The sequence below is a fragment of the Desmodus rotundus genome, chromosome 13 (genome assembly GCF_022682495.2).
Source record: "Desmodus rotundus isolate HL8 chromosome 13, HLdesRot8A.1, whole genome shotgun sequence".
NCBI classification, from domain to species: domain Eukaryota; kingdom Metazoa; phylum Chordata; class Mammalia; order Chiroptera; family Phyllostomidae; genus Desmodus; species Desmodus rotundus.
Window position 1 is genome coordinate 4,079,032 of NC_071399.1, and position 14,906 is coordinate 4,093,937.

At 42.0% G+C, this 14,906-nt stretch overlaps 1 protein-coding gene across 2 annotated transcripts in view; it reads right to left on the reverse strand.

Moving 5' to 3' along the window:
* VEGFC (vascular endothelial growth factor C) overlaps positions 1-14,906 on the reverse strand; it is a 352,849-nt gene that overhangs the window by 299,479 nt on the left and 38,464 nt on the right. For both annotated transcript variants that reach the window (XM_071220153.1, XM_071220152.1), the window contains one exon: positions 10,861-10,902. In XM_071220153.1, the coding sequence (XP_071076254.1) occupies positions 10,861-10,902 (42 nt within the window). The remainder of the gene's footprint in view (positions 1-10,860; positions 10,903-14,906) is intronic.

Here is a 14,906-nt window from a genome sequence, read left to right on the forward strand (position 1 = left end):
GTTGTTGGTCTCAGGAGTGTGGTTCGGGTGTTTCTTCCTTTTTACCCAGAATGTAATTTAGCTTGGGTGGCGACCACGTGTGAATAATAGCACCGTGGGAAGAGTACGTGTGTGGTTTTCATTGTAATCTGATCAATATCAGTAAACAGTTTGTCTGAGGCTATTCATATAAAAATAAACAATTATTTAGTGTTTTCTCCCAATGCGCAGAGAAGTGAACAATTTACACGCAGAGGAGAGAGTATATGGACTACAAAAAATCAATAGACTAAGAACAAACGTTTTTCACCCAAGACACTTTCTGGGAACACTCCCCACACCCCCTACATTCTATGAAAACATCAGAAAAAACTGACAGGGAATCAGTTATCATCGATGATTTAAGTAAGAATAAAACTTGGCTTCATTGTGTGGAAAAATCAGGTAAACGTTAAATCAGGATTCGACTTGGGTTTAAACTGGCAGGATAATCGGTTACCAGTGAATAGTGCTGGGGTGCTGGCTCTGAGCTGCCACCTACACCTCATGTGTCCCTCAGGCCTGGATCACAGAAATAGGGGGGTCATGTCAGTGTTTTTGCCTCCCCTCCTCATCCCGTCACAATTCTGATGCTGCCTCTCAGCTGTTGTTCACCTGCCTTTCTTTGCTCTGTGCTGCCCCGTCTCAGGCCTCATCATCATTTGCCCGAACGACTTCTAGAGCCTTTTCACTTCCATTCATGTCCAGTTTCTTGTGACTCCTCAAATTCATCTTGCAAACAGGCCCTAAATGGCAGGCAAAGTGCAAATAAATGCAACAGTGTCCCCACACCCTTGCTTCATTAAGACACTGCAAGGCCACGTGCTGTACACAACTTCCCCAATGGGGCCCCTGGCTGTGTCTCTTGCTACCCTGAATGTCAAACACTAATCAGTGTAAAAATACTGAGCACGTATGCACCAGGAGTTGTGCTAGGCACTGTAGTAGCTCCAGAAATCAGCAGAGTGTCTTCAGCATAAGAATAATTTAATAAATATTCTACCTCCTAAACATTTCTTGAATAGATTGACTTCGCTCCACGCCCACTGACACACTCAGCCGAGTTGGGCTCTTGTCTGAAAGTCTTCTTCCAACACCCAACTCTAGTCTAAGCTGGACCTCCTATGGACAGAAGGAACATTTACACATGCAAGTCTGATCAAGCTATTTCCAAATTTAAAACTGAAAGCTTCCCCAGAAAATGGAGGATAAAGGTTAACCTCCTAACTGGACTCCTACTTCTCCCACTTTCCCTCTCCACATTCCCGCAAGACAGGCTATGCTGATGCTCCAGAGCCCTCTTCTTCCCTCTTTCCTTGCTAAATCCTGCTTATGCCTCAGGTGTCAATTTAAACACCACTTTGTTAGTGTGGCAGTCCGTGGCTCTCTTGACTAGGTTAAATTATTTCTCCCGGCCTCACCATACCATGGCTCCAGAGGCCTCATCACTCTCGTAATTATTTGTTTAATGTCTGTGACTTCCTCAGAGAAGCTCTCCCTAATCCCCTTAACACGGGGATAGACCACTATTAAACATTCTCACAGGTCACTGTAATTCTCCTTAGCATGCATCACGGCTCAATAAGTATTTGTGGAGTTGGATTAAAAATCTCTCTCTCGTCCTCAAAGAACTCTGCGGTTTGGCTCTAGCAACGCCTGTGCTTCTAGCCAACGCTCATTCTTAAGTCCCAGTTCACCTGGCGGCAACTCCAGTAGCCTTTGCTAATCAGTACTCCTACGATGCCTGGGCGCATTTCCGTCACTGCATTTGCTGGACTGTATCACAGACACCTGCTGATGGATCCGTCTTCCTAGTCAGTACTCTCTGTGCGATTGGGGATGATGTTTCATGTTTTATATTCCAATGGTACAGGACCACCACGTACACACTCGCTGAATATTTCTTGACTGCATGATGGATGAATACATGTAACATAGGCATTAGGTGACCTCTTGGTTCCAAGTAATGTGTCCTCTCTAATCACAAGGAGGGCCATCTCAGTGGCAAACCTGTGTGGACCGAAGAGCCGGGACCCTTGTGGGGACCCCGCATACACTCACAACCGAGGCTTGGCATTCAGTGGACATGACCCTGACTTCACTGAAATTGTTTTTGAGGCCCTTACAAAATCAGTGTTCAAAAGGTAAATTAAACTGAATCATGAAAAATAAATAAAAGTATACTTATTTTGATCCTAAATTTGTACACCAAGAATTATATCCATTGGACACACACACAGAAGTGGAATAATGCTCCTGCAAAGACAGATGTGTCGTCCCGGTCTCCCGTGAGCATGACACTTTGTATGGTTCTCTCTTGTGTAAAGCGAAGTCAAACACAGCCACCGCAGGGTTGGAGGTGTCACAGGATGTGTGACAATAAGTAAAAGGGGCTTTGCAGACATAAGTTAAGGGCCTTGAGACGGGAAGATTCCCCTGGATTATCTGGGTGGGCCCAATGTAAGCACGAGGGTCCAGAAACAAGGGTGACAGAGAGAGGTTTGAAGATGGTGTCCTGCTGGCTTCCAAGAGGGAGGAAGGGGCCGGAAGCCACGGAGGGTGAGTGGCCTGTAACACATGAGAAGACAAGAAAATACGCTCTCCCTGAGGAAGAGCATAGCCTTGCTCACGCCCTGTTTGTAGCCCACTGAGATTTCTGCCATAGAGAACTACAACTTTGTGCTGTTTTAGGCGCATCAGCTTGTGGTAATTTGTACAACAGCAATCAGAAATGTATAAGGACCTTATTTATGAATATATTATGCATGTAAACCTACAGAGGATTCAAATGTGATTTCTTGAAAAAAATTATGAATAGAGATTTCAAAAATAAATTTTCTGGACCCAGTAAAATCTTAGGAGATTTTATAATTTGGGATATTTCAATATCTAATATGAACCATCCCCAAATCTCCATACATTGCTGCCCCATGTCAGAATACTATGTTAATAAATACAGTTAATCTCCTTCCTATCTACAATATTTTATTGTTAAATGGTTGAAATATTTGTGATTATCGTCTATGAAAACAGGCTACCACCTTTACTCATTTAAGGCAACATTGCTCCAAAAACACTGATAATTACATTTGTAAGTATTTCCCCATCATATCTAAACTACCATGATTGCTTTTATTATCAGAAATGAGAACATTCCCTGACTGACAGCCAGTTACACTGAAAAGATTACCCAAAACTCTGCATAATTACATAGTTCACATTAAAGATAACAAAGATAATTAACGCAGAATATTTACATAGTTGTTAGTTGGCATGCTCAAATAAAATATAATATACACTTAAAATCGTGACCGATCTTCGCTTGTTCATCACGGATTGTGGGTGAGTGTTTTTGCTGGCATAATCGACTCCATGTTGTGTAACAACAAATGTGCAGAAGATTTATATGCACCATTTACGCTAACTTGCACCACATGCTATTTTTAACATGCCCTTTCAGGAGGATATGCGGTGAAGGCCACAGAAGAGAAATAGAAGTTGCCTTTTTTTTTCATAGTTTGCTCAAAGAAGAATCGAGCATTTGAAATATTAGCTTTTAAAATATATTTTATTTTAGGTCAGAAAGTCTGACGTTAATCTTATTTTCCCCCAAGGGTTTATAATAAAAAGAGAGATAACTGTTGCAGTAATTTTTCTGGTTTTATAAGAATTGGATTTATATTCCCAAATATATGAAGGAAGAAACAGCCTTTAAAGGAATGAACTGAAATCCAACTTCAATACTTGGTCTAGTTTGAGATATCTAAGTCTAATCTTCCTTCTAGTGTAGCTCTCTCAAGGACGGGACCACGTAAGTGATTTTCAGATGTTATACAATACCCGTTTGTAATGACAATATGTGGTAGATTATTAAAATCATTAGGATTTAAGATATTCCCATGGATTCCTAGACAAAGTATTAAAAAAATATTCTATAGATGAAGACTATATCAGCATTCCTAAAAGTGTTATTATCCTATTAAATAGTTCCATTAAATATTAATAAGTGATATGAAAAATGTATTCTGTGCTAAATATGCCTGAGAAATTCTTGATGTAAAACATTGATTTGATATTTTTACTACAGGACTTACCAGAGTGTGAAAATGTTAATAAGTGTAGTGAATTTCTCAAAAACACAAAAGCTATCTCCTGGCTGGTAGCGCTCCGTGGGTTGAGCACGGGCTGTGAACCTAAGGGTTGCCGGTTTGATTCCCAGTCAGGGCACATGCCTGGGTTGTGGGCCAGCTCCCCAGTGGGGGCCACGTGAGTGGCAACCACACACTGATGTCTCTCTTCCTCTCTTTCTCCCTCCCTTCCCCCCTCTCTAAAAATAAATAAATAAAAATCTTTAAAAATAATAAAAGCTATGATATGCAGTGTTTCATCAGCTTGGAAAACCAGCCCTGACTCCTTTGCTATCTTGCATCAGGAAAGGGGTTCTCATTTGAAATGATGTTACTCTGAAGTGTACTCACACTCTTTAGGGAGATCTGTTAGTTCTGTTCCCCCTTCCTACCAGGAGTCCTAGGTGCAGAGAATATTTGTGAAATTGAATTGTAGGTCTACACTGAAATTAACTTCAGTGACTTGTGGGCCTGCCCCGCATTCATTCATCCTCAGGTGGAATGAACCCTGGCCTTCCATAGTTATGCTCCTATTTTCATCACTTCTCACTCACCCCACTGGTGAGGGAGGAGGCCCGTCCTTGGTTTAGGGGGTGCCACACACACGACACCCAACTCTGCACAAAAGAGCTCAGCAACAGTTTCTGAGTCACACGCACTCTCAGCCAGCAGGAGGCCGCTTGGGGGTCGCCCCTGAGAACAGGGAGCCACCCAGGGTCTAGGGGAGCCTGCTTTTACAGTGCCCATCGCTTGTTTGAATAATTGCAAATGCTGGTACAGAACTGAAGTCCACAGTTCAGGGGTGAGCAGGAACTGCGCCTGGTCCCTTGACAAGGAGGGTTGTTTGGCTGCAGGACCTTATTTGCAGAGCAAGTGGAGACGGTACTGTGGGGCTCAGCTGTATTCATCCAAAAGCACTGGTTTCAGATGCCAAGGCAGCACATATCCCCGGGTACTAATTCAGGCCTCGTCCCACACCCCCTGCATCCCCACTCAGTGCACGTGGTTCCGGTGAGACTTCTCTAATGCCTAGCACCCGACAAGGGCGTGTGACCTAGGCTTAGATGGATCACAGCCCCATCCACAGAGATTAAGTCAGAAATAAGCTCATCACCTCATCCTGGCCTAAGAAAGTCAAGCTAAGGATTTTTTATTGGGACTTTGGGAAAAGATGTGCTATCTTCTAATGCAACTGTTGGCAGTGAGAGGGATGAGTACTAGGTGGTCCTCCCTGGGACTATGCTGCTGAGCCCAAAAATGAAGGCAGCAGGGGCCAGAGCAGGGTTTGGAAATGAAGAGGGAAGGGCCAGCTGACCTTGCCTGGTCCATATGCTGTCATGTCTGACGCCACCAGCCCTGGACCGGCTAGGCTCGTGACACATTCCTTTGCCATGTGTGACTGAGCTGATCTGAGCTGAATTTTGTCACTTGCAATTTTCATAGTTCTGATTGGTATATGAACTGAATTGAGTGAATGCCTGTAAAGCTACACTGGATGGTTTACATAAGGACCACTCCACTCTGTTACTTCTGGCCATATTTTAAAACTCTGCAATTTCCTCATTCATAAACCCAGCTAAATTACAGTTCCCTTTCAAAGTCGCCTTGCTGGAGAGTTCTTCATGCACAGTTACTGCTGCACAAGATCGATCGACATCGCCACTGCTACACAAAGACCACCTTCGATGGCCACACGCACAAAAATAAGGACCCGGTGAAAAAGAAGTCATGGATGAGTCTGTTTCAGATGACAGAAATTGACACGGTCAACTCAAAGTCAGTTCACGTACCTCAATCTATTTATAATTTGAAGGAATACTATGAAACCTTTTTAAAACCCCCCATCTCAATAACATGAAACTAGAAACTAAGTTTTAAACTCTGAGCAAGCAATTGGCACTCTTGTTTAATAAAGGGGAAGGATGCTGGGAAAGTGAGGAGCCAATACAAAGGACTGCGGTAACTATTGCTCCACAAATAAATTTGAAACTCAGTGAATCAAATATTCGAACTCATGCGTCTCACTTTTAGTATTTTCTCAAAGGAAACAGGGAAATATCAACAACATTTACACCCTCTTGGATATTTCCATCCAGATCAATCCAGCAACTCACAGCCACTCAGCAGTGATTTGAAGTAGCCGCCTTGCTCTTAACATTTACACTTGCCAGGTGAGAAAATGTTGAAATGCTCCCAAGCACACTTATTAAGTAAGAGAAACGACCGTGCACACTGGCTGTCTCCCAGTGTTGACAAGGGACACCGAGGAAAAGCAGGGGTTGTGGGGGGGGCACATTTTCAAAATGCTAAGTCTTCCACAAAAAGAAATAAGTTCAGGTTTCTTGTGTTTGCTGATACGTCCTCATCTACATTTGTTTATCTATTGCAAATATATTTTCTAAGTGGAAGAGGATACAAATTAAGATTCACTTGAATTTAGAGTCACATTATCCATTCGGAAGGCAATAAGAAGGCTCGGGGCATGAATTAGTCATTATGACCATTTGCCTCTGGTGACTACAGGCGCGGAGTGAGTAACTTATGTCGAGTATTTATCTGCTAATTTAGTCATTTGCTTGATGGATAGGAAAGAATTTCAAAGGAAGCCTATAAAGATACTCACATATACTCTTCCAATGTACCAGAAGCTTTGCAATAAATACAGCATATAAAACTTTTAAATGCGTTTACAGTGTCAGGCAATACACTGAATGTGACCCAAAGAGCCTGAGCAAAGGGGAGGGGGCTGCGAACTACTCAAAATGTGCCCCTGTGCATCTCCGTCTCGTGCATTCGGGCCCCAGAAGGTGGAGGTTCAACAGGCTGAGAGGGGAAAGACCTGAAGGTTTGGCATTCCTGGCTGAGACGCTATCAAGTCCAGTTACCATCAACCAATCCTTGAACTGTTTTCTTTTCCTTCCCTTTACAGAATAGAAGGTTTGTAAAATATACAAGCCCCTCCCACTTTTTTGCTTTTTCTTTGAGTAAAAGTGTTAGGCTGTGGTGTGATATCCTGTAGGCATGTTTTTTTAGACGAGATCGGGCACGTTCAGGGAGGTATGGCCGTAGCTGTGGGCATGTTTTTTTAATCCTCTGGTTTCATGAACTTTTAAACCAGTACTGACAGACACGTAAAGAAAAAACGCACCTGCCGCACAATTAGGCTAATGGATTGTGTCAAGTATGGAGCTGAGGGGAATGTGCTGTTAATTGGTGGGGTCACTCTATTTTATTAAAACATATACTCGTATATAGTATAAGAGTCAGCGCTCCTTCGATTGCTCTGAAAATAATTTAACTTTATGTTTTTGTTATGGGTAAGATTTACACACTTAATTGTTTATGTCAGTATTTCTTTGGGGGGCAACTATTATATTTTTCTCAAGTAAGGCTGCTGTCAATCTCGTATATAAGCCAAGAGTCTTCCTGTACTTAAAGGCAGGGCGGTATTACCATGGCACAAACAAACGGCTTCCACCAGCTTAATTCCGTGCAAGCTGCAAATAAACGCATATGCTGTGTCTATGGTTTGCAAAGACGAAGCAGGGGCTCCCTCTGCACAGGCATCTGTGCATTGCTTTTGTCTTTTAGGTTTTATGGTGCAGATAATAAAGCTAAATTCTCTTTAAAATCAGAAGTTTCTAATTGGCCCATGAGGCTGCTCACGCGGATACCATGCTATTTCCTAACCAATGAATACATTTGAAATGACAGTTGTGTTAGCGGTGGTCAAGATATTCTGAAGCAGATAATCTCCTGGCAGGCCGCAGGGAAAAAGTTACATGGCAATATTAAATAACGGAATTGCCAGTGAGAGAATATACGCAGTTACTAAGCTGCAGACACACTGAAGATATCACCCGCTACGCAATTTTCATGATACATTTTGGGCTGCGAAAGAGATAAAATGCAAAACGATTCAGAATGTGTTCTAAGAATAAGAAAGGTGCATTGGTTGCCCCGTGTAGCTCATGTCACCTACTCTCTGTGCTCTGGCGTGCAGACAGGGCGAGACGGCAAGCTCTCTGGCGTCTCCTCTTATAAGGGCACTAATCCCATCATGAGAGCCAGCCCCGCTTTTGACTTCATTTCAACCTAATTACCTCTGCAAAGACCCTCCTCCAAATATCATCGCATTGGGGGGAAGGGCTTCAACAGAAGAATTTGGGGGAGACAAGCCAGTCCATAGTTTTCCATCCATCCGTCTGTCTATCTACAGGTAGATATCCTAGCAATTCCGTTTCTCTGGAGAAAACTGATGGGTGCGTCTTATCATCCCTGGAATCTAAACCCCCCCAGCCGAATCCCACGTCCAGCCTGCTCACTTTGAAACTGCCATTTCAGCCACTCTTCATCTACCACAAGACTCCCAACGCTCGAGCCACTTAATTCTTGCAAAACATCAACCGCCTTTAGCCTCAGTTTCGATTCTCAGCCGAGCACTCCATGCTGCCATAGTAATTTCCTCCAGTTACTCCACCATTGCACCTTAGTCTTCAGATCAAGGTTGCCCATGGCTTTCATTTTGCCTAACTAGTAGATACTCCTTCTGTTCTCACTTCATTGAACATCTTTGGGTCTTTAACCCTGCTGATGACTCTGTGTCCCCAGACATGATTATTGCAGCAAGCGCCGGAATGAGTAAGGATTACAATTACTGCAAGAGGCATTCTCCAGAAAGGTCAGGCGTGTCCCTGCTTTGTAGTACTTGGCACAGCATCTGGTTGGTAATGCGTTCTTAATAAAACCTCATTGAATAAGTAAGCCCTCTCACGAAGAGAAATTCTACACAGGTTGATGATGACGGCCAAATGACCAAGGGACATGGGCTATTATCCCTGCAATAGAAAGTGGAGGCCAAGATATTTAGTTCAAGATACTATTTCCTCCTTTTCTCTTTGATAAATGGCAGCAAAGAGTTCATTCAGCCTGTAGGAGTGGTGATGCAGAGATGCTACGCACTCCTTTCTGTCATACACATTAAGCAACAGATACATGAACTTTCCTATAGAATAAGTCTCACAGTCTTTGAAATCCATTCTGCACCAGCGGGACGTCTGCAGACCCCAGCCGGCTCAGACGCAAGCACAGGGTCTGGGTGGCAGACCTCGCGTGCACGTCTGGTTCTGGCCCACTCACAGTGTTTTCCAAGAGCAGGGAGTTAACTTCCTCACCACTCAGTGTCATGACTTGTGAAGGGATTGGATTTGATTATTTCCAAGGTCTCTTTGAGCTCTAAATTTCTATGCCAGTCTAATGAGGCTTAAATTTTTAAAGCCCTTACTCCTTCCTTTTAAAGTATATATAAAAAGTACCACGCAGCACTTTTCTTTGCCAAAAAAGAAAGTTTCTTTGTCAGCATTTCGGGATGTTTAGACATAAACCTTTATGCACCCTAATACAAAAATATGCTAATTTTTCAGTCATTTTAATGTTGTTCATCTTCATAACATCCATGTAATGGCATTCATTTTTTAGTAGGCCTATTAAAGAATAATGTAAACTAAATCTTTAAAGTTGAGATGTATTTTGCATGCTTTTTTCTTCTTAAATTGGACGTTACAGTATTTTATGCTACATTATCATATGCAACTAAAATAATGCAAATGCAGGCATGTAATATCTACTAACATCTTGTATTTATAAGAGCATTTTAAACTTACTTTGAGAATGATGTCCACTCACACTCTATTTTCATATTTTCAAGTGAGGATTAACATACTACTGCCGTTAATATGTGGTACATTTTAGCACCTCTTTCAGATTTATACAGCACCATGAAAATCTCAATACAGAAAAGAATATTTGTAATCCTTAGTAACAGTTATTACAAGCAATATTTAATGTAGTCATACTATACAAGTAGTTAAAATTAAGATTTTAAAAGTCAATAACCAGGAAAGAATATGAAACATCCCATAAAACTAATTAAACTTAATAATCTTAAATTAACTCTCTTAGTTTCTTTTTCCCCATCCATCAAATACAGAGCTTAGATTAGATGACTTGAGAGAGACTCTTTTCTCACTTAATGAGGAAGGGCATCATCAGTGAATGATAATGTGATTTAAGGTAGATCCTGAAAAATGAGGATCCTCAGAGGAGGAGAGAGATCGAGATAGGACATGCCTGCAGAAAGCGCAGCTGAAATGTATCACGATTCATCTCTTGGGTAAGTGACAGAGATAAAATGAAAACTAAAACTCTACCTTCAGAGTCCTCTCTTTTAGCCACTAGCCAAATGTGGCTATTAAACTTTAATGTTAAATTAATTTAAATTGAGTAAAATTAGAAATTCATTTCCTCAGTCACACTAAACATATTTCAAGTGCTCATAGCTGGGTATGGCTATCACATGAGACAGGTCAGATAACGGCATATTTCCACCATGACTGAGCGTTCTTTAGAAATTATTTTATAACATGTAATTACATTTGCTAAAGAAAATGAGAATAACATCTCTATTCTCCATGTACGCAGAGCAGAAAATCATCAGCTCAACAGAAGTCAAAGAAGAAAAAAATTACGGAGAAAAGGTATATTTGTTAAAATAGAATTTAGCTACAAAATACACACTACATATACAGATTTAAATAAGGAAGTTTTTCGTGTGTGTGCCCATGTTAATCACGTAAACGGCCAGGACTGCGTGATTCGCTGGTATCACGAGACCATCCGACTCACCACTCAGCAGTCCCTGGGGTGTGGTCCTCACCTTGCAGCCTAAGGAAGCGTCCGAGTACCAGGCACTAGAAGGCTGGAAGGGACGAAGACAAAGAAGAGGCATCACTAACTGTCTCCTAGTACAGACACTGGAGGGTGGGAATGCATTATATCCCATGCGCCAAAATTTAGCCACGTGCTCCCACGGAACTCCAGGGTGGCTGGGCCCTGCAATGCTTATTGCGGTCAGCCACGTGCCCAGGTGGGAAGTCAGGTCCTTCAGAGGAAACGGAGAACAGATACTGAGGAGCGCTGCTGCAGAGAGTAAATGCAAAATGTTTTTTAAAAACTAAGCTATATCAATAGTTACAATGAATATCCGTGGAATCAATTTTATATGAAAAGATAAAAATTGTGACTGTATTTTAATGTATCTTTAAGCTCCTTGCAAAAATATTATATATATATATGAATCATATATAAATAAACATAGAGAAAGGAAGAAAGTAAAAGAATGGGAAAAGTATACTGTGTATATCATAATTATTAAAGATATTCTAGTAATACTAAAATTAGATGAAATAACATGAAAGGCAAAATGCACTCACTAGTAGGGATGCAAGAGACACAAAATCCTCCAGGAAATTTTAATCATTAAAATTAAGAAATTAGCGTTAGTGCAGCACAACTAAAGACTAGCCGTGGATCTCACCCACTTCACACGGCTGTTCTTCTGTTTGAGGATCCACTCCAGGACCCTCCCCTGATTTAAGCACCACGGCTCCTTGGTTAGCGCCAATCTGCAACAGTTTCTAGGTTTTCCCTCGTCTGCCACGAACACACGCTTCGGAGAGTACTGGTCAGTTCTGTAAAACGTCTTGCAGTTTGCATTTGTCGGGGGCTTCCTCACGACTCGACAGAGCTTACACATTTTGTCACAAAGGCACCGTTACGCTGAGCCCTTGTCAGGGATGCGACCAGGAAGCACGCGATGTCCTTCAGTCATAGCATCGGGCACAGCGCTTACAAATGAGTACAGAGCGAGCAGATGCACTAGCCGGGGGACAACTCAGAAACAGAGACTGAAGACTAGAGGCAAGTTGAATGACAATCACAGTCGGCAGGCTACTTGTACTGAGGCTGAAATACAGAAACCACCACCCAGTGTCCGTGGCTGGTCCTGGGCAGTGACAATGGAAACGCACGCCTGGCCCGGGAAGATGCTCTACTGAGCAGGGTGCCAGTGCAGGGGAAGGAGACGGGCGAGGAGGGCTCACCACCTGTGGACATTCTTCCTGTCGTCTTTTATTTTTTTTTAAATCTTAATATATCAAAACGTTAAGGAGTTTATAAAGCTCAATGGTGTTTCCTTATGCAATGACTATGTTTTTTCCATACTTTTCTTATATGTTTGAAAAAATTCTGTGATAAAAATGGAGGCTTTACTATGTTCATTGAACCAGCACAAAGGTGCTTCATGGGAAACACTGATGCAGGACACAATGCTTAAGTTGAAAACAAATAAATTAAAAAGTTACAGCAAGCACTGCACAACTTCCCTCTTGGGTATGTATCTATAAAATACCGCCTTTGATTAATCAGGAAGAGTACACAGCTACCTTCAAAAACCAATGAGCAAAAAGAGGAGATAAAGTTAATTCCATTGTGTGGTCAGCAAATAAATTTCCTATCAAAAATAAAAAAAACCCTCTTGTCCCAAACTAAAACAACCGGGACAAAATATGGCCGATGGCTTAACGAATCTAACCGCAAAGATTAGAAAGAGATTGCTTTAAAATTTATAGATCACCAAAGTTATATATGATGAGGTAAAGTTATGTTTAGGTAGAAAACACAGACTTTGCTTTTTTTCAAAGTGAAAATAAAGTTAACATTGAGTTCTATTATTAAGAGCATATTTTAAATAAATAATCTTTAAGCATTTAAATAGCTTATCACAATGATTTACCAGAGTCATTTATTTTCCAGGTAAGCATAATTATTTTCCTTAGCCTTCCCATCACACTTTCAACCGCGTAAGCCCTGATGTAAGCTAGAACAAACGTTCCAGCTACTTAGACAACTGTGTGCGCCCTGTTGCCCGTCCGCACAGTGAGCACCTGTTTGTAAACGGAGTGGAGCCACAGGAGGACAGCCCAAGGCAGAGCCTCACCGGGACAGAGATCCATCACTTTCCAACACGGCACAGCTTGGCGCTCCGCTATCATCAAGTGCTCTGAAAGGTTCTCGCCGGAGATCGATAACTGAAACAATTACTGAAACTTAATAATAGCATCAGCGACTGCAGGTTGGTGCTGCACAAAGCAGAAATATTACTTTCATTCTTGCCCATGCTTATTTTGGACCACGTTATATCAATATTTTGACCAGAGAAAACATTAGAGAAAGCTGCAATCATATATTATTCTATATTAGCAATCATGTGGTGTTCTGATATGATAGTTGCAAGTTACCATATCAAAAATAATTCACTTGCATTTACACCCAGAAATGGGATTACCGGGTCATATGGTAGTTCTATTTTAATCTTTTGAGGGACCTCCATACTGATTTCCATACCAGCTGCACCATTTTACACACCCACCAACAGTGCACAAGGGTTCCAATTTCTCTACATCCTCAAGTTGACAAGATCTTTCAAGAGATGGCCGCACCCCATGTCCAGTACAGCATTGTGGACACAACCGTGGTATGGAAACAGCCTGAGATCCGCAAACAAACGCATGGATAAAGGGAAATGTGGGACGTACATACAGTGGGACATTACTCAGTCTTAAAAAAAGAAGAAAACGCTGCAGTGTGCAACAACCTGGATGAACCTGCAGGACGCTGTGCTGAGTGAAGTAAGCCGGTCACTGAAGAAGAGTTACTGCCTGATTCCAGTTACACGAGGGATCCAAAAGAGCCGAAGTCACAGAAGGAGAGACGAGAATAGCGGTTGCCAGGCGCTGGGGGGAGGAGGGGATGGGGAGGTACTCAATGAGTACAAGGTTTCACTTATACAAGATACGTAAGTTCTACAGACCTGCTGGACAGCACAGTGGCTACAGTTACCAGTACTGTATCAGGCACTTAAAGTCTGGTTAAGAGAGTAGATCTCCGGTTAAATGTTCTTACCACAATGTTTAAGAATTTAATTCAACTGTAAATCAACAGTAAAACATTGTGGAACAGTCTATGAATGGGTTTATCGAGACAGTATTCCATTGGTTGCATATAACATGGGAAATCCAGAGGGGAAACAGCACGATCCTGTCATATATGTATCTAACGTCAAACACCCCCCAGAAGCTCATGGTGTATTCTGTGTGTGCCACCTGTGACATGCACCTGGGAGATAAATGTGTCAAAGAAGATGATTTTCTGGTTTTCTTTGCCCCCCCAATTGCTTTATTTCCTGTTACTGGTTTGATAGTTTGATGAAAATATATTTTGCTGGGAAATGCCTCTATTTGGACTGAAAAAGGGCTTCCCGTCACTAGGAAGTGTTAGAAACCGTGGTGTGGCCACTGTGCACCACGCACTATAAGGTGAAACTACAACTTCTGTACTGTTCCGAGAAGTAGCCAGGTTGTAAGTGTGAACACCGTGGTACACTCACACTCATTTCGTAACTCGTTAGAGCTCTTCGCACGTATCTGAAATTCAAGAATACAGCAGAAGTAAATACAAATCAGTGAGTGATTCTTTTAATTTAAATTTTGTTGTGAGCAACCGGCCATTAAAAAGGTTGTTTCTCTACTCGTGAATTAATGACAGAAGGACGAGCAGTGCAAAGTACTGTGCAGACAGCCAGTAATGAGAACACAGTGAAGGCAGCAACACCCGCCAACTCCTGATGGGGCTCGGGAGAAATTCCTTGCCAGATGTTTCCCTGAGCAAATATATACTTTGCCTGCTCTGATTATGACGGTCTTGAGAATTCGTGATGTGACTCCACATCCAGCTACTCTTCAGCAGGCTCATAAAAATATGATTCTTGCAAAGAGTAGATCCTCAATTTTCCCCTCCTAAGAACCAATATAAAACATATTTATGGTGCTCAGTCCCATATGGTGAAGCAGGGGTCCAACTGCA